The sequence below is a fragment of the Globicephala melas genome, chromosome X, assembly GCF_963455315.2.
Source record: "Globicephala melas chromosome X, mGloMel1.2, whole genome shotgun sequence".
Taxonomy (NCBI): Eukaryota; Metazoa; Chordata; class Mammalia; order Artiodactyla; family Delphinidae; genus Globicephala; species Globicephala melas.
This window is the reverse complement of record NC_083335.1, coordinates 121,466,788-121,486,649: the sequence shown is the minus strand read 5'-3', so window position 1 is coordinate 121,486,649 and position 19,862 is coordinate 121,466,788. Positions and strand designations below refer to the sequence as shown.

The following is a 19,862-nucleotide window of genomic DNA, read 5'->3' as shown; positions in this document are numbered from 1 at the left end:
TCAGAGCTGGCTTTGTGATATGATCTAATCCTTGAGTCTCTTTAAGTGATGAATGTCGCTAGAACTTACGTACTTGGTCTTCGGTTACAGACATCTGTGTTCCCTCCTGCCTTGAGGTCCCGTCCTGTGATCTGGAAAACCAGCCTCTTTCCAGGAGACGGTTCTCCTTGGGTGCAGGGCTCTGTCTCCATCCTGCCTCTTCTGATTTTCCTTTACCTGTTTTGAAGAGTTCGGGCTTCCTAACTTTACTCTTAGAATATGCTTAAAGCTAATGAATTTCTGATGCTCTTGAGTGTGTTTTTAGAAGCTCTTAATTTGTGAGTGAAATTAAGCATCAAAATGGGCCTCCTCAGAAGGAGGCTTCTCATTTTAATCTAGTCTGTAAAAATCTCGGGGAAAGCAGCCACACACACACACACACACGTACACACGTACACACATACACAGGTACACACGTGAAGTTTATTTGTTAATACATATTGAAGGCAGTTATCTGAGCTGCCATAAATTCAGTGTTTTCCTAATCACCTAATTAACTCAAAGGACATTCTTAACAGAGGCCGATTGTTTTGCATGTGGTCGTTTTAAAACCTCTTTGACGCAATCAGCCTGTGCTCCTCCAATATTTGAAGCTGCAGAGGACTTTAGTCTTCGAATGGCACCCTGGCTGTCGGTAACTTTCCACTCAGGGGAATTTGTCACATGAAAGTTTAACATCAAGGTTTTATACGTGTGTGTATCACGTCCTCTTCGTGATACCGTCAGGGGTGGGCCAGTGGAAAAGAACATGCAGTAACAGAGACTAGTTAAAGGATAATTAAACGTAGGGGAAATAGAACCATCAAGGCAGAGGATTTAATTGGGTTTAATTGGGTTAAGAGGAATAGGCCAGAATGAGAGAATAGCTCTTAATAGGAGGTCTGAAAATAGCCAAGGAAAGCATTCATCGCAGAAAAAAAACCTGGGGCATCTGATTATTGTAGTGGGAAAAAAAAATCAACCTTTTTATATCCTTCTCTGTACAGAAAGAGGTGAAGGGAAGAAAGAACTCTTCCCACATGTACACTGAAGAAAAGCAACAGAGAGTTTTCAGATGCAGAAGGGAGGTGGTACAGGTTGTAAGTCAGAAGGGATAGACTTACCTTTTTGGAGTTTCAGGATTTTGTCATTTGTTAAACACTTTGGAGCTTATGTAACATTGAGTCTTCCCGCATCCTTTGTCTTAGAAATGGACCGTAGGGAATAGGTAGGACACATAGAGAAGCAGTGGGTTTATGCACGCCGCCATCAATGCTGTTCATCCCTGGATTTCTTCTCGGTGGCTTTCATGAGTTCATACTCTGGTGACCCAGCATCCGATGGCAAATTTTTTTTTAATGGGAGTATAGTTGATTTACAGTGTTGTCAGTTTCAGGTGTACAGCAAAGTGAATCAGTTATGCATATACATAGATCCACTCTTTTTTAGATCCTTTTCCCATATAGGTCATTACAGAGTATTGAGTAGAGTTCCCTGTGCTCTACAGTAGGTCCTTATCAACTATCTATTTTATGTACAGTGGTGTGTATATTTCAATCCCAGTCTCCCAACTTATTCCTCCCCCCGTTTCTCCCCAGTAACCATAAGATTGTTTTCTATATCTGTGACTCTATTTCTGGTCTGTAGATAAGTTCATCTGTACCCTTTTTTTAGATTCCACATATAAGTGATATCTAAGATATTTGTCTTTCTCTGTCTGGCTTCACTTAGTATGATAATCTCTAGGTCCATCCATGTTGCTGCAAATGGCATTATTTTGTTTGTTTTTTTATGGCTGAGTAATATTCCATCGTGTATATGTACCACATCTTCTTTATCCATTCATCTGTCAGTGGACACATAGGTTGCTTCCATGTCTTGGCTATTGTAAATAGCACTGCAGTGAACGTTGGGGTGCATGTATCTTTTTGAATTATGGTTTTCTCAGGGTATATGCCCAGGAGTGGGACTGCTGGATCATATGGAAACTCTCGTTTTTTAAGGAACCTCCATACTGTTTTCCACAGTGACTGTACCAATTTACATTCCCACCAACAGTGTAGGAGGTTCCCTTTTCTCCACACCCTCTCCAGCATTTGTTGTTTGTAGACTTTTTGATGATGGCCACTCTGACCGGTTTGAGTCCAGTGGCAAATTAATTAACTTCTCTTCTTCTGACTCTTTCCCTTCCTCCGTCCACTGGTGGTATTTCAAATGGAAACTCACATTAGCCATCATGTTCTATGTATCTAGGATTAGAAAGACGTGTGAGTTTTCAACGTTCCTTTATTCTCAAGTTTTAGGTTTAAAATTTAAGCGGCTTTGGTTTAGAAAGAGAGAAGGACCCTGCCTTTGCTGGAATCATTCCAGAGGTGAAGGGGTGCCCTGGCCTTGGAGCTGATCCCTGCCTCTTCCGTATACAAGTGGTGTAGATAAAGGGTGAACTCCTGGTCCCAGTATTCCTATCAGTCACTTGTTGTGGGCATAGCTTTGACCACTAGGGAAGCCAGACTGGGGTGGTGTCAGGTTCTAGCAAAGGTCTGTGGGGAGGGATGCCCAGGAAGACTTCCCTGACCTGGACAGGTGTGACCACAGCAAGGCAAGACCTTCAGGCGGAGGTGTCCTGCCTTCTCACAGGGGACTTACGCTCAGGGCACTTTCTCCGAAGGGAGGGCAGAAGAGCCAGAAAAGCCTTGTTGCAAGATTGTTGAGTGTGTGGTCTTTATTCACTCAACCACGTGTACCGTATCCACCAGCAGAAAGCCCTTCTATAACCAGTTCAGGGTAGCTGGAGATGCAGGCGGTATCAGTAGTTTGGGATCTTAACCATGCCTACTCGGGGGGTGTGTGTGTGTGCGTGTGTGTGATCCCTTTGTCAGTTTGGGGAAAAGTATACACCCTTTCTGAAAATAGTATTTTAAGTCATAAGATAAATAACCTTAAAAGGAAACCAGTTTTATTGACGTAGCTATCAAGATATTCTTTAAATGTGCCATAGTGTTTTATTATTGAAGTATAGCCGATTTGCAACCTTGTGTTATTTTCTGCTGTACAGCAAAGTGACTCAGTTATACATATATATACGTTATTTTTCATATTCTTTTCCATTATGGTCTATTACAGGATATTGAATATAGTTTCCTGTGCTCTATAGTAGGACCTTGTTTATCTGTTTTATATATAGTAGTTTGTATATGCTAATCCCAAACTCCTAATTTATTTTCCCCCCTTTCCCCTTTGATAGCCATAAGTTTGTTTTCTTTGTCTGTGAGTCTGTTTCTGTTTTGTAAATAAGTTCATTTTATCATTTTTTTAGATTCCACATATAAGTGACATCATATGGTATTTGTCTTTCTCTGTCTGACTTATTTCACTTAGTATGATCATCTCTAGGTCCATCCATGTTGCTGCAAATGGCATTACTTCATTCTTTTTCATGACTGAGTAATATTCCATTGTATATATGTACCACATCTCCTTTATCCATTCATCTGTCAGTGGACACTTAGGTTGCTTCCATGTCTTGGCTGTTGTGCATAGAGCTGCTATGAACATTGGGGTGCCTGTATCTTTTTTTAATATTTATTTATTTGACGGCTGGGTCTTAGTTGCATGCGGGATCTTCATTGAGGTGAGATCTTGTTTTAGTTGCAGCCCGTGGGATCTAGTTCCCTGGCCAGGGATTGAACCTGGGCCCCCTGCACTGGGAGCATGGAGTTTTAACCCCTGGACCACCAAGGAAGTCCCTGCATGTATCTTTTTGAATTAGAGTTTTCTCTGGATATATGCCCAGGAGTGGGATTGCTGGATTGTAAAATGTGTCATAGTATTTTATGTGCTTCTTCTTTGTGTATTAAGTAACCAGATCTAGTTAAGAGGCCGATAATTGTCACAACTGGAAAGTAGTGGTGACTATAGACAGCATTTTGTGATATCTGCCATAACATTCATTTGATAAGAAAATATGTGACTTCTGTTGGGGGAAAGTTACAGGGACCTCTCCTGTTACTGAGTGTGTGTGTGTGTGTGTGTCTGTTACACCTACATTCATAAGAAGCAAAGCCTAAATTTCAGTTCACATTTACTGAAAACAAAGATGTAATCTCTCTCATCTGTTCTAGCTTATAGAACCCCTGGGTTCTATTCAGGGGCACCTGGGTGGGCATGGGAATCAGGGACTCTGGGTAGAGAAACTCTGAATTTGGAACTGCGTAGAGGAAAGGATTTAAAAATTTACTTTATTCAGCTTTTCTTTTTGAAACCTGCGTGTGTAGGTAGGAATTTTGCCAGAGGCTGGGGATGAGAGAGTAATTAGGCTCCAATAGAGAGGGTACAGTGTGAGAGTGTTTGCATGTGAAGGTAAAGTAAGGAATCTAGTGGATTCGAATCTTCCCTCATTTCTCTTTACAAAGTAAAGGTGTCAGGGGCAGTGACAGTTGAACGCTATTTTCTGCATTTATTGGCACCATCCATTTCATTTGCATGAATTGTACTTTTGTTATAATGCTCGTAAGGCTTTGGGGGATTAACGAGGAGATGCCTTTGAGCCTTGACCCTGAATCTGTCTCTTGACTACAGACTTCTTATCCTTCCCTCCCTTTGTGAATTCTCTCCTTCCTTTTGCATCTCTTTTCTTCCTTCATCTCCTCCCTCTCTACATAATGTGAGACACAAAGGTTTTCAGGGAAGAAGAGCCCTCGCCTACATTCCACATCTTGGATGACCCAGTCAATTGCTAGAGATGGAAGGTCTCAACTCAGGTAGTTTCTGATGCTAAGACGGGAAACCTCTCTGGAGTGTCTCAACCCCTGGGAAAAGGGTTGGTTTTCACACATGAATCTTCCTGTTTGAGGAAGACAGAGGAAACGTGCTGGGGAATGGGTGGAGATGGTGGTGGTCAAGACAGAAAACAAACCCGCCTCTTCTGGGAGCTTAGATAGAGTTGTGCTTGGCGAGTACAGTGTGTGGGAACAGGATTGTTTAATCGCCCAGAGTCCTACGGTGTATAAGCACATCAGCTTTCATCACTTGAAGTGACTCGACACCATCAGAAACACAGGAGAGAAGAATTCCACCTGTCACAGTGAGCATCACACTGAAAATAGTAATTTCCAAGATGCAGGGTCTTCCACGTACGATGAAACAGCCTTCCCCATAAGATGAAGTATGCTTTAGGCAAATAGGATACAGGCTTCAGAGGAAAAGTGGGACACTCCAGCTGGGGTCTATATAAGCTTGAGCCAGTCCTTGAGTCATGGATGGTGTCTCAGGAAACATGCTGAAGACACTCTCTGTTGTTGGACACTGTACAGTTCATCGGTAGAGGCTATAAGCAGCCCTTTCAAAGCTACTTGTTACAGACTCAGAGACACACACTTATCATTATCACCTGAAATGGTTCTTGATCATTGTCTCCTTTGGGAAGACTCGGTTCTTCTCATCCAGACTAACCCCAAAGTGTCCAGGTGTTCAGCCATCGATCGGCAGGCCCCCCATCTGACTGGGTGAGGTCCCACCACATCTAAGGTACTAACCCCAGGTCAAACTGGGCTGTCTATCAATAGACTCCTCTTTTTTGCTCACACGAGTAGCTTTCCTTTGCAGGGGAACTCACTCAACTTCTTGTCATAAATATCTCCTTTTGTTGATCAAGATCACTTCAGCCCCTGTTATACAACTCTGGGAACGCCTTTTATAGTGAATGGTATTAAGAGTGCTTCACATGAACCTGTCTATGAAACAGAAACAGAATCACAGACATAGAGAACAGACTGGTGGTTGCCAAGGGGGAGGGGTTGGGGGAGGGATGGAGTGGGAAGTTGGGGTGAGCAGATAGATGTAAGCTATTCATATAGGATGGATAAACAACAAGGTTCTACTGTATAGCACAGAGAAGTATATTCAGTAAACCACAAATGATAAACCATAATGGAAAAGAACATATATATGCATAAATGAATCACTTTGCTATACAGCAGTAATTAACACAACATTGTAAATCAGCTATACTTCAATTTAAAAAATGACTAAAAGAGATATAATAAGCAGAAAAAAAAATAGAGTGCTTAACATCTGGGACTCCTTACTTTACTTGCAGAGATCTCACAAATAGATCCTCGGAAATGGATCTGTACCTCAGTTTTTAAAGTTAGGTTCCATCAAAATTGACTGAAACTGGTAAAGTGCCACAGAATAACACTTTTCATTCTTGTGTCAAAGGGCAAACCCAAGACACTCTGTCTTCACGATGAAACTCACACAGGCAAAAACCGTAGGGGCTAAAGGATGGGGCCCACAGGAGGTTTATGTTGGGGGTACGAATGGAGTCGCTGGTAGGGGGTTTACTATGGTACCCACAGGAAATCAGCTAAGGAGAGCATCGTGGATGCTGACTTGCCATTTTTCTGCCTTTCTTGTCCAGGTTCCTTATGGCTTCCTTCAGTATCTTGTCTCTTCCTTTTGATTGAATAACCTTTGCTGAGGACCTTCACTTTCCCAAGTTTAACTATTGATCATCTGTGGTCTTTGCCTTTCAGTCGCTCATCGTCTAGCAATGAATGTGAATTGACTCTGAAATAATGTGTGTTCCTTCCTGGTACATCTTTCCCACTGTCTGTAAATCTTGGTAGGCTTGTGTTCACATTCTTGAGTTTCAGTCCTTCACTCCTCTGTTACCATCTGACAGAAGCCCTTGGGGACAGTTCTCTCTACGTATCTAGAAGTTTCAATGCGTCTCTTAGACACTCCATTCCAAATTCCAACCTGCAGAAGCCCACAGTCCCACAGAAGGAGGGGCTGGGAAGAAGTGGAGCACGCATTTGCCTAATTGTAGTGATTTAAATTACAGCCTTGACCTCATCATCTGGAATGTAGACTGTATTCAGATGGGAGTTTGATTACGTATCGTCATATTGATCAAAGTGGGTCACAGTGGAAGCATTGAGTAAAATGTCAGGAAGTAGTTATAATTAGCTCTCGTTTCTTTGGGGAACACTTCTTGTTGCACATGTATATATATTTACGTACACGTACATATGCATATGTGGTGTATGTATTCACACACACGTATATGCCCCTATACCTACGTGCAGTAATATCCTTAAGTTACACCCTATGCTGTGCCCATTTTATAGGTAGGAATGTGGAGGCATCGATGGTCTCCAGCCTTCAGTGGTTGCTGACGGCGTTGAATTCTAGGCAGCCCAAGTCCAGAAGGCACGTCCCTAACCCTTGCCTGTACTCCTTCCAGATATTTAACTTACATCCTATGCTGTGCCCATTTTATAGGTAGGAATGTGGAGGCATCGATGGTCTCCAGCCTTCAGTGGTTGCTGATGGCGTTGAATTCTAGGCAGCCCAAGTCCAGAAGGCACGTCCCTAACCCTTGCCTGTACTCCTTCCAGATATTTAACTTACACCCTATGCTGTGCCCATTTTATAGGTAGGAATGTGGAGGCATCGATGGTCTCCAGCCTTCAGTGGTTGCTGATGGCGTTGAATTCTAGGCAGCCCAAGTCCAGAAGGCACGTCCCTAACCCTTGCCTGTACTCCTTCCAGATATTTAACTTACATCCTATGCTGTGCCCATTTTATAGGTAGGAATGTGGAGGCATCGATGGTCTCCAGCCTTCAGTGGTTGCTGACGGCGTTGAATTCTAGGCAGCCCAAGTCCAGAAGGCACGTCCCTAACCGTTGCCCGTACTCCTTCCAGATGTTTAACAGCTGGATGAGTAGATGTTGCGATGCCCAGCGGTGTGTATTTGAGCCTGTTTTTCAGACTGCTCACACTTAGACCGAACTATCTAGCAATGGGTAATCGGCATCACGTATAATATGTTTTATTGATCATGTACAACATGAAGGGCCTTGCACAAGGTGCTGGAGAGATTTACAAAGAATGGAGAAGGCATGGTACCTGAACAAAAGGAACTTGATACCTCAGTGGGTTGGTTTGGTGAGATACACACACACACACACATGCACGCACACACACACACGTGCATCCTATTATATTATTAGCTTAGATGTAGATATGTGTATATTTTAAAACTATATACATATAGTTATATATATGTGTGCATAATTTCCAGTACAAACTCTTGCAAAATAACTCCATATGCAGATATGAGAAGGTGGCAATGGATTCTTTGTATAGGATAGTGAGTACAGGGAATCCGTGAATATCGGGGAATTAATATTCATTATGAATGTGGGTGTAGAATTCAGGTGAATGTAAATCTTTTTATCCTGCCCGTAGAGGTTTTGTGGTCCTGAAGAATACATTTTTTAGAAATAGGGTTGTAAGCCTGTTTTATCTGCTTCTGACACCGCGCATCTTCCCGTACTCTGCAGTGCCAGTGGTCTCCCCTGAAGTATGGCTTTCTGCCTCATTGGAGAACTTTCTGTTCCCACCGCTTCCCTGTTTCACGTACACTCAGTTTTGAGGATAGCCGTCTGTGGTTCCCGAGGATCCTCAGGCTGAAGGCCACAGCAGAGGGCACGTCCTCCAGGTCTTCATGGCGCCGTCCAGGGAGCTGCAGCTCTGGGCGCTGAGTGATGGGTCAGAGGTCGCCTGGCTAGTTAGCGACCTAGGCAGTAGCGTCTTAGGTGACCTGACTCTAGTTTTAGCGATGCTGTCAGCCACTGCTGCTTTTTATGGATTGTGTGGGCAGATGGCCCATTGCCTTGGGCTTGGCATGTAACCTTGGCATTGATCTTTTTCCTTCCCTTTTAAAATTTCAGATATTTTCATTTAAAATTTCAGATTTTTTCTTTTTTTTTTTTTGGCAGTACACGGGCCTCTCACTGCTGTGGCCTCTCCCGTTGCAGAGCACAGGCTCTGGACGCGCAGGCCCAGCGGCCATGGCTCACGGGCCCAGCCGCTCTGCGGCATGTGGGATCTTCCCGGACCGGGGCACGAACCCGTGTCCCCTGCATCGGCAGGCGGACTCTCAACCACTGCGCCACCAGGGAAGCCCCCTCAGATATTTTTTTAAGTGCTTGGGAAAATAAAGTGAGGGCAAACCTATATAGACATGCATCTCTTGATGGAAATTTGCACTGTGAAATAACCATGCTCATAAAATGTGCACTACATGGAAATATATAAATACCCACATAGAAGCTAAACAAATATACATACGGCCCTACTAGAAAATAGAACATTACCAATATCTTTGTATTGTGAATTGTGACCCTGGATAGGAGTTAACTGTCCCAGAATTTGGTTTTAATCGTGCCCTTCCTGTTTTTTGTATTTCAGTACAAATACAGCTCTAAGTAATATACTGTTTAGTTTTATGTAATATCATATCAGTAACTTCACACCATATGTATTCTTCTGTGACTTGCTTTTTATTTGGGAAATGTATCCGTTTTAACTTACAGATCCATTTTTTATGTTTCACTGTGTGTAGTATTCTGTTTTAATATGCCAGCATTTATCCATTCACCTCTTCGTGAATGTCTGGGTTCTTCCTGTTCCTTTCTTACTGTGACTACGGCTGCAAATGGAAATGTCTGTCTCCCGACATGAATATTCAAGAAGCTCTATGGGACAGATAGAAGCGATTTAACTATATAGTTTGTGTATATATGTGTGTGTACGCTGATCTGCACCAAAGTCTTCTGCACGCTCGACTTTCCTCCGTGACACACATTTGTTTCCTGTGTGGCCACACTACTTGTCACTGGCGTGGCGTGGGAAGGGCTCAACATCCGTGCTCAACATTTGGTGCCATTGGGCTTCTGCACTTTCGCTAACCCTTTGTGATCTCTCCTCTCTTTGACCAGTAACCAGTGAGGTTACCGGTAACCACGTCTCTGGTCCTGTGTTAAGACCCTCAGCAGATGTGAGGACTTAGTGTATGTGGAATCTTGGAAAGAGAGCCACCACAGGTGGCCTTGCATTTACCTAAATAACTAGAAAAAGGATGGTACTAATTATTGAACTGTGGAACAAAAGCATGGAGACAGAGGAGCACAGAAATGAGATTTTTCAGAGACCAGATGTCTTGAAGACATGACAATTTGACCTTGATGATCTGTGACTTGAGTTTGGTGAGAGAGCTCCACACAAACCCTGGACATATTTGCAAATTACTTGATTTAGATTTGGGAATCATGTTTGGTAATAAATAGCTTTTTAAAAATTAAGCATGTGTTTATTAAATTTTCTGTTAAGTGTTGAACATTTTTCTTTGCCCTAGGGCTACAGTGATCAAAATAGATTTTTTTTGAAATTTATTTTTTATTGAAGTATAGTTGATTTACAATGTTGTGTTAGTTTCAGGTGTACAGAAAAGTGAGTCAGTTTTATATATATATATACATATATATATATACACACACACACATATATATACATATATGTATATACTGTTTCAGATTCTTTTCTCTGATAGGTTATTACAAAATATTGAGCAGAGTCCCTGTGCTATACAGTAGGACCTAGTTGTTTATTTATTTTATATATAGAAGTGTGTATCTGTTAATCCCAAACTCCTAGTTTATTCCTCCCTCCCTTCCCCTTTGGTAACCATAAGTTTGTTTTCTGTCTGTGGGTCTACTTCTGTTTTGTATGTAAATTCATTCGTATCATGTTTTTTTAGATTCCACATATAAGTGATAGATATTGTGTGATATTTGTCTCTGACTGACTGACTTCACTTAGTTTGATGATCTCTAGTTGCATCCATGTTGCTGCAAATGGCATGATTTCATTCTTTGTGATGGCTGAGTAGTATTCCATGGTAAAATATGTACCACATCTTCTTTATCCATTCGTCTGTTGACATTTAGGTTGCTTCCATGTCTTGGCTATCGTAAGTAGTATTGCTTCTATGAACATTTGATTTGGATTTGGAAATAATGTTAGGTATCAGTTGAATTAGACACAGAAAGTCAAGCATTTAATGAGCTTTTAATACATGCCAGTCCCTGTGCTTGCTTTAGATGTACACACAATGAATAAGGAAAAAAGCACCGCTTTTAGGGACACTTTCATGAGAGTATAATCTTCATGTGGGCAGGAATTCTGTCTCATCTCCCGCTATGTCCCAGTAACTTAGAATAGTGATCTTTATGAAATACTTACTGATCTATGACTAAGTGTTGGTGTTTTATTTCGGTGACCACTGTAGATTCTGTTGTCCGCATCATTGCTCTAGAAAAAACATCCATGCTTTATTCCTGATCATATCTCTGGCCTACATATGCATGGTGTATCTTTCTATCCAATCAATCCTTTTTTAATTGAAGTATAGTTGATTTACAATGTTAATTTCTTCTATGCAGCAAAGTGATGTAGTTATACATATGTATACATTCTTTTTTATATTTTCCGTTATGGTTTACCACAGGATATTGAATATAGTTCCCTTGTTGTTTATCCATCCTATATATAATAGTTTGCATCTGCTAACCCCAAACTCTCTATCCATCCCTCCCCCAAACCCCTCCCCCTTGGCCTGGAGAACCACCAGACTGTTCTCTATGTCTGTGAGTCTGTTTCTGTTTCATAGGTAAGTTCGTTTGTGTCATATTTAAATTCCACATGTAAGTGATAGCATATGGTATTTGTCTTTCTCTGTCTTACTTCACTTAGTATGACAGTCTGTCCATCCATGTTGCTGCAAGTGGCGTTATTTTGTTCTTTTCTATGGCTGAGTAATACTCCATTGTATATATGTACCACATCTTCTTTATTCATTCCTCTGTTGATGGACATTTAGGTTGTTTCCATGTCTTGGCTATTGTAACTAGTGATATTGTGAACATAGGGGCGCATCTATCTTTTTGAATTATTTTTTGTCCAGATATATGCCCAGTCTGTTCAGTGTCTTGACTGGACCACATATAAGCCATTAACTCTTTTTCCTGGGTTTAGTCTGGGTTCTGGCTCTTGTTGCAAACTCCAGTTCCTATGACTGTGGCCCTGTTGTTTTCCTGAGCCATTAAACTTCAGTGTGAGAACAGAAATGGTGATGGAGGTGATGGAGTTGATGCTTTGAAGCCCCCACTGGGCATACAGCAACCTTGAAGGTAGTACATATGGCATCTTCACTCTGTAATTATTTACATCTAAACTTCTTGGTTCAAAAGGGTGGATTTTGATGGGATCTGGTTTTTAGAAATGAAAGGAAGTACAGGGATAGATGTGCAGAGAGCTAGAAGATTTGACAAAAGACACAGTAGATTGTGACTGTGCCCATCTGGGAGATAAAATCAAAGCCAGCATATTAAAAAATACACAAAAATGTAATAACTGGCTGATTGCCAGCATCAAGGAATCTCGAATAGGGATTGTGTGTGTGTGTGTGTGTGTGTGCGCGCGCGCGCACGCGTGTGTGTTGTCAGCCCATGTGCAGAATGTCGAGGTTGTTCACGTAGATAACAGGTGCCCTGGGCCACCTCACGGTAGACATCTGTGTTGTAGGATTAAAGATGAACCATACCCCACTTGGGTACCATGAAACGTTGGTGTCCTCACCAAAAACAAAAGAAAAAATGAAACTGGGGAGGTCTACAGGTTGTAGTTGGGGGAATGGCTGTTGCAGACTTTCGAGGAAACAGTGTGGCAGGATTGTTGTACAAGCTCATTAATTTTACCAGCATCTATTGTTCTTGGTTTCCTGATGCTTTGGGATGTGAGATGAAAGTGAATCTTCCAAGTGCCTCTTGGGGTCAGCAGACTATTGGTAGCAGATAGCACGTCCCAGACCTTCGATGGAGCTGAGAGTCACATCAGGGGAGGGCTGGGCCACCTCATTAATCCTCTTCTCTTTTCTTTTTTTTTTTTTTCTTGGAAGATGCATCCACAGAGTTCTGTCTTCTAATGTATTTCGCAGCCACAGAAAGGTGAGGCCGTGTACACCCAGGAGACATGATTTTATTCCTTGGAAGGCCAAAACACCAAGATAAATTGGATCAGGGCTCACCTAAATTAAATACATATTGTAAACTTAAACCAATCTCAATTTGAGTGATCTGCACTTTGGAAGGAAATTTATTGCAGTTTTTATTTTGACTCATTTATAGTTTAGCTTGCCTGAGTAGCTGGAGCCAAGTCTTAATTACAGCCTCGTACAGAACGACTGTCCTGTAGAGATCATTCGAAACTACCTAATCAAGTTATAAATCAGGTCGAAATGCCACTCTGAGAAATTAGTCTGTGCGCAACTTTTGCAGGGAGAACATGCTGTCAAGGCCTTCCTAACTCCCCAGTTGTATGTATGCAGTGAAGTTACAGTTTTTGTTCTCATTTTTTTCATTAAAATTTTTTCTTCAGGAATTTCCTTTGTAGTATCTTGGTTTTTTTTGTTTGTTTTTTTGTTTTTTGCGGTACGTGGGCCTCTCACTGCTGTGGCCTCTCCTGTTGCAGAGCACAGGCTCAGCGGCCATGGCTCACGGGCCCAACTGCTCCGCGGCATGTGGGATCTTCCCGGACCGGGGCACGAACCCGCGTCCCCTGCACCGGCAGGCGGACTCTCAACCACTGTGCCACCAGGGAAGCCCTGTAGTATCTTGTTTTTATTTCGGAAAAATTTGAAAATATATAAATACATATTATAGAGAAAATAGATAACATATTTATAAATATGTGTATTATACGTATCCTAACTGTGCATATATATTATGTGTAGCTATAACAGCATTTCACTCCTTGTAAAATTATTTTCAGTGTGACGTTTACCTGAGAAGTCTTTTTTTGGTCCTCCCCAAAATAAACTTATAATGATTTTTAAATGAGGATGCATATTTAAAATAGGTTTATTTTTTAAACCTTCATTGCTAAAACTTTTACAGTTGCCAAATATTTGAATGTGACACACACACACATATATATACACACACAAACATAAATAATTTGATAATTTTCAAATGTACCCACAGGTGCTCAGTCATTTACGTGGCCACCATGATCCCATATTTGATGATTTACACCCGTGGTTCTTACCTTGAGATGATCTTGCCTCCAGAGGTCACTTAGCAATGTCTGGGGACATTTTTGTGTTAAAAATGAGAGGCGGGTGCTACCAGCCTCGGGTGCGTAGAGCCCAGAGGTGCTACTACACACCCTACAGGGCTCAGGATGGCCCTCACCACAAAGAGCAGTGTGGTCCCAGATGTCAGCAGTGCAGAGTCTGTGCAACAGTGCTCGGCATTGGTGGTATTCCATGTGTGCAAAGTGCCAAATTCCAGAGCATCGGGAAATAAGTTGGCTCGGAACGTATGATTGCTTTGAATGCCTAGCCTGGGCTTCACGAGTGTCCAGATACCCGCTCCCCCATTCCCCTCCTCTTAGGTCTGGCTGGTTCATGGTCTCTCTCTGGCCCTCAGAACCTTGTGGGGAGGTAGGCTTGATCACACAGGTGAAGCAGGAAGTGTACGTGTGCCCTCACTTGCTCAGTCTTAACAAATATGTGACATAGAGGTGCTGTCTTCCACATGGAGCTGGAAAAATGATGGAGTGGACCAGGCTTCCTCAAGGCATTCACGTTGTAAGTCCTGGGACAAATCCACCAACTGAATTCTACCTTTATGGAATTCTGTGGTCCAGGGACTATGTGATGCCTTGTGTGGACCAGCTCAGTTAATTCCCAGAGAGTTAGAAACACATAAGTAAAGAGAGGCTCAAAGAGTTTAAAGTACTCGCTCTATACCTGCTTCATGCCAACCCTGGGCTGCCTTCAGTGCATTTTGTCTCTGTACCCGGGAGTGTTTTGAGCAGGTCTGTGTTCAAAATCCCAGCATTTCATGGTGTTGAGGAGACCTTTTCTCTGCCCTGCCCCTTTGCTCCCTTGTGGCTCAGCCCAGCCCCACAAAGGAGGCATGACATGCCATCTACTTAAAGCTCAGAGAGGTTGACTCACTTCTCCAGCTAACAGAGAGGTAGCATTTGGGGACCCAGGTCTATCAGAATCAGAAATTACTGGCATCTCCTATGACCATGAGGAAGGCTTGAGAAGGAAGTACTGATGCTGGTTGTAAACCAGAAGGGCTTTCAGGAACACAAGATTTCAGACAAGTCAGCACCTCTTTCACGTTTTCTGTCTGTCTCTTAATTATTCAGCAATTGGATCATGCTGTGGCAGAAATCCAAATGTTGTCTCCAGTACAAAGATAAAAGCAAACACATAAATCAGCCATTGGGTGTGATGCGAATTTTCACTCTCAATGCTACCATCCCGTGTTGTAGTGCATTTTCATCCAACTCTGATTAACTTGGCCCAGGATGTCACGGATGACAAAATTTCCCCCAGACTTATTCTAGCTCCGTGATAGGTCTGGCTCAGATATGTTTCATTAGAAAATAAATTATCTGTTTGACATATTCTACTCAACCATTCCCTGAAATGAAATGCATAATTATATTCTAGCCCAGAAAGACTCAATAACCCAGAATAATCTGTGTCCTTAGAAGCACATCTGTCTATTTTCAGCTGAAGAATGCTGTATTTAAAGGTAGAGTCCTGTAGTGAACAGACTGGTGGTTGCCAAGGGGGAGGGGTTGGGGGAGGGATGGAGGGGGAGTTCGGGGTTAGCAGATGTGAGCTTTTATGTATAGGATGGATAAACACCAAGGTCCTACTGTGTATCACAGAGAACTATATTCAGTATCCTATGATAAACCATCATGGAAAAGAATATATAAAAAAACTATGTGTCTGTATAACTGAATCACTCTGCTGGACAGCAGAAATTAACACAACGTTGTACATCAACTATACTTCAGTAAAAAAATGTTGATTAAAAAAAAGGTAGAGTCCCTGCAACACCTCATGAAGTGTTTTCTGTCTCTAATGCATCATGTATGGTACTCACGTGCGACATTCTTGAATGTCCTACGCGCAGTGGTTTATCTGGGGAGAGTCGTCGTGTGATCCCGTAGGGACAAATTGAGGTGATCCTTTTTGTTTTCTTCATTTTGGGGGTGCCACGTGGCTTGCAGGTCTCAGTTCCCCGACCAGGGATTGAACCCGCGGCCCTTGCAGTGAGAGCGCCGGAGTCCTAACCACTGGACCGCCAGGGAATTCCCAAGGAGGTCACTCTTTAAAAGTTAACTCCTCCCAGACTCAGTAGGAAGATGACTCAGATGTACCAGAAGGTTCTTAAATAGGCTGCAGGGTTTACCCCTGAAGGCATGCAGTGCTTTACATGAGATCGGGATTGCTGTATCCACACTCTTAATTATGAATGGTGTCTTGATGTGACAAGCAGTACGGCACGTACTTGAGATGCAGCATCTTGCTCCGTTTCTTACGAGGAAGCTGAGATTCAGGGCGATGATGTCTGGGGCCTACAGACACGTGCCCCTGCGTAGCCCGAGGAGGATGAGTATCCGGTGTCGATGCTCTTTCCACTGCATGTTGCTCCCTTTATGTTCGCTGGTAAATACCCACCTGGCATGAAACCAGTCTGGTCTGGTTGCACACTTCCCTTTACCCGTCTTGGAAAACTTTTAGAGCTCCACTCATAATACCTTAGGAAAAAGTGACAGTTTTTTTTTTTACATTTATTTATGTATTTATTAGTGTATGTATGTATGTATGAATTTATTTAAAAATTTTATTGGGGTACAGTTGCTTTACAGGGTTGTATTACAGTTTCTACTGTACAGCAAAGTGAATCAGCTCTACGTATCCATATGTCCCCTCTTTTTTGGATTTCCTTCCCATTTAGGTCACCACAGAGCGTTGAGTAGAGTTCCCTGTGCTCTACAGTAGGTTCTCATTAGTTAGCTATTTTATGCATAGTAGTGTATATATGTCAATCCCAATCTCCCAGTTCATCCCACCCTCCTTCCCCACTTGGTATCCATACGTTTGTTCTCTACATCTGTGTCTCTGTTTCTGCTTTGCAGCACTCTTTGACATAAATCACAGTGATACCTTTTTTGACCCACCTCCTAGGGTAATGAAAATAAAAACAAAAATAAACAAATGGGACCTAATTAAACTTAAAAGGATTTGCACAGCAAAGGAAACCATAAACAAGACGAAAAGACAACCCTCAGAATGGGAGAAAATATATTTACTTTATATTGGAGTATAGTTGATTTACAATGTTGAGTTTCAGGTGTACAGCACAGTGATTCAGTTAAACATATACCTATATCCATTCTTTTCCCATATAGTTTATTACAAAATACCGAGTATAGTTCCCTGTGCTATACAGTAGGTCCTTGTTTATTTTATGTATAAAGTGACAGTTTTCTTAAACATCTGAGAAACAGTGTTTTGGGAGTGCCTATCCATTGCTGGGCTAATATTATCAATAATAGTGCAATTAGGAGACATCAGTACAGTTATCTGTGCAATGTGTGTAACTTTTGGCAGTGTGTTTGTTCATTGAACAAAGACTTGAATGTTTCCGGAGTACTGGCATCGTTCTTGCTGATAGGACTCACTGTAGAAGTTAAGACAAGCGGTTGTCTGGCGAAATTCTACTGCCCGCAGATGCCGCTCTACAGATTCATCGGTGAATGAGATTTCCTCGCGTGATGTTGAGGGTTGCATGGAAGACGCAGCAAACGCCATTGGTGGCAGTGGTCTTGCCTTCCTTAGCCTTGTCTGCTTTTTTCTCCCATTAGGCTGACCGCTCTGCCTTGGAGGTCTCCTAAGTGATCGCTGCCCCGGGGAGGTGTTGGATGGTCACCGCTTCCTTGGAGCCTCGCACGGGCTGGAATTCGGCACCAGGATTAAGAGAGGGCTGCTGTCCTGTAATGGGCTGCTGAGAAAACCGCCGGGTTTGTTGTTAAGCTCGGGCTCTGTCTATGACCCATCGAAGAGGCTTCCTAGCGAGCCCTTCCCCTCTCCAGGGTCTTGGTCCCTGGAAAGCCGTCTCTCTCTGCAGGCTCCCTTCACGGCTTGCTTTGCTTGGAGTTGCATCGCACGGACGCCCGCGGATGTGGTGGTGAACCATGTCGAGACCCCAGGGACTGTTATGGCTTCCGCTGGTCTTCACCCCGGTCTGTGTCATGGTGAACTCCAACGTCCTGTTGTGGATCACTGCCCTGGCCATCAAGTTCACGCTCATCGACAGCCAGGCGCAGTATCCTGTGGTCAACACCAATTACGGCAAAATCAGGGGCTTGAGAACACCGCTGCCCAATGAGATTTTGGGTCCAGTGGAGCAATACTTGGGGGTCCCTTATGCCTCGCCTCCTACTGGGGAAAGGCGGTTTCAGCCCCCGGAACCCCCCTCCTCATGGACTGGGGTTCGGAACGCCACTCAGTTTGCTGCCGTGTGCCCCCAGCACCTGGATGAGCGGTCTCTCTTGCATGACATGCTGCCCATCTGGTTTACTGCCAATCTGGATACTCTGATGACCTACGTTCAAGATCAGAATGAAGACTGCCTTTATTTGAATATCTATGTGCCCACGGAGGATGGTAAGTACTTATTCTAAACAGAAAACACCTGCTCGCTCAGCCTCAGATTTGCCAAGAGGGTTGTATAATGTCCTGTGCGTGGTATTTTCTATAACCATTCTTTTTTTTTTCATATTCAGTTATCTCGGTAATGTACCACTTGTTCGACTTGAATTTACGCAGTGTCTAATCGATGGAGAGTATCATAATTAATGACTTAATTCTTTCCATATATTGCCTTTTTAGCATTGCTGTCGTCTTGATTTGCAGGTGATTACCAGTCTGAGCATATAGTGTTCTATGTTATACCTGAATCATCTGTAAAGGAGTGGATCTAGAGAAACTAATAGAATTAAGAACATTTGCGTGCTGGAGTGAGCACCTGAAAATTATACAAGGAGTGGTTCCTTTGGCTCTAATGCCTTAAGATATTAGCACTTTTTGAGTCTTAAAGGGAGCCACTGATTGTTTTAAATACACAAGCAAGGGATATTTGATAAAACAATTGGACTTGATTGTTCAGAATCCATGTTGTTGATACACATTTGGACTTTATTTCCTGCCAATATTCACTGCAATCAAATGGCAAATGTGTGTCGTCAGATGATTCTAACTACGTTAGAAAAATGATTTTCTTGCTTGAACAAAATGCCCCTTTTCTTTTGGAGAACACAACACTGAAAATCTGTGAAAACAATCATGTTCCATATATTAACTTAATCCAATACTAGTAAAACTTGGATATCTCCTTGTTCAAGTAGACCTTAAATTAAAATGTTTGCTAAAGACCAACCAGACTCAAGTTAGTCTACAGTGAACGTCCGTTTCTCATTTCTTGTTTGCATGTGCTCTTTTTTGTACAAGGAGAAGGAAAAACGTAGAATGAAATCTTCCTGGAACCTAAAAAAAAGTAATTGAGAGGAATCATAGCCACCACTGTCTACTATAGAAACTGAAGTGTGTCCTTGTCCTTGGTAACTTTCATGCAGACATTTCTTTTCCTTTTTTTACCTTTAATCCTTAGGAGATGTTTGTCAGTGAGCTTTGGCTGAAAGCCTGCCCTAAATGATGACATTTCTTTCTCCGTGCAGATGCAAAGAGGTGGCGTGGGCACCTTTCTCGAGAAACCGGGATGGGGGCAGTCTGTTAGGGAGATGACAAGGAATGCCCAGAGAAAGTGAAAGCGTGGAACTTCATTATGTTAGTAGCGTCTGGCATGTGGCTATTGTCACTATGGTGACAGATCTCACAATTACCTTGTAAAGTCTAGGTCTTGAATAGGGTTCAAGGGGTTAAACCGACACTGGACGCCTTACTTCCATGCCCTGTGCTGAGCTGCCCTAGTGCTCAGTAGCTGCTTGGTGCATATGTAAGAGGATGGATAACCCCACCCAAACCAATTAGTGTTCTCAGTTCAAAGCCACCTGGGTCATGGTCTTTCTTATCACGAACTATTCAAAGAAAGGAATA

At 42.6% G+C, this 19,862-nt stretch overlaps 1 protein-coding gene across 17 annotated transcripts in view; it reads left to right on the top strand.

Moving 5' to 3' along the window:
* NLGN4X (neuroligin 4 X-linked) overlaps positions 1–19,862 on the top strand; it is a 346,752-nt gene that overhangs the window by 58,034 nt on the left and 268,856 nt on the right. For all 17 annotated transcript variants that reach the window (XM_060292229.1, XM_060292227.1, XM_030837310.2 and 14 more), the window contains one exon: positions 17,612–18,413. In XM_060292229.1, coding sequence (XP_060148212.1) covers positions 17,942–18,413 — 472 coding nt within the window. In that variant the 5' untranslated portion in view covers positions 17,612–17,941. The remainder of the gene's footprint in view (positions 1–17,611; positions 18,414–19,862) is intronic.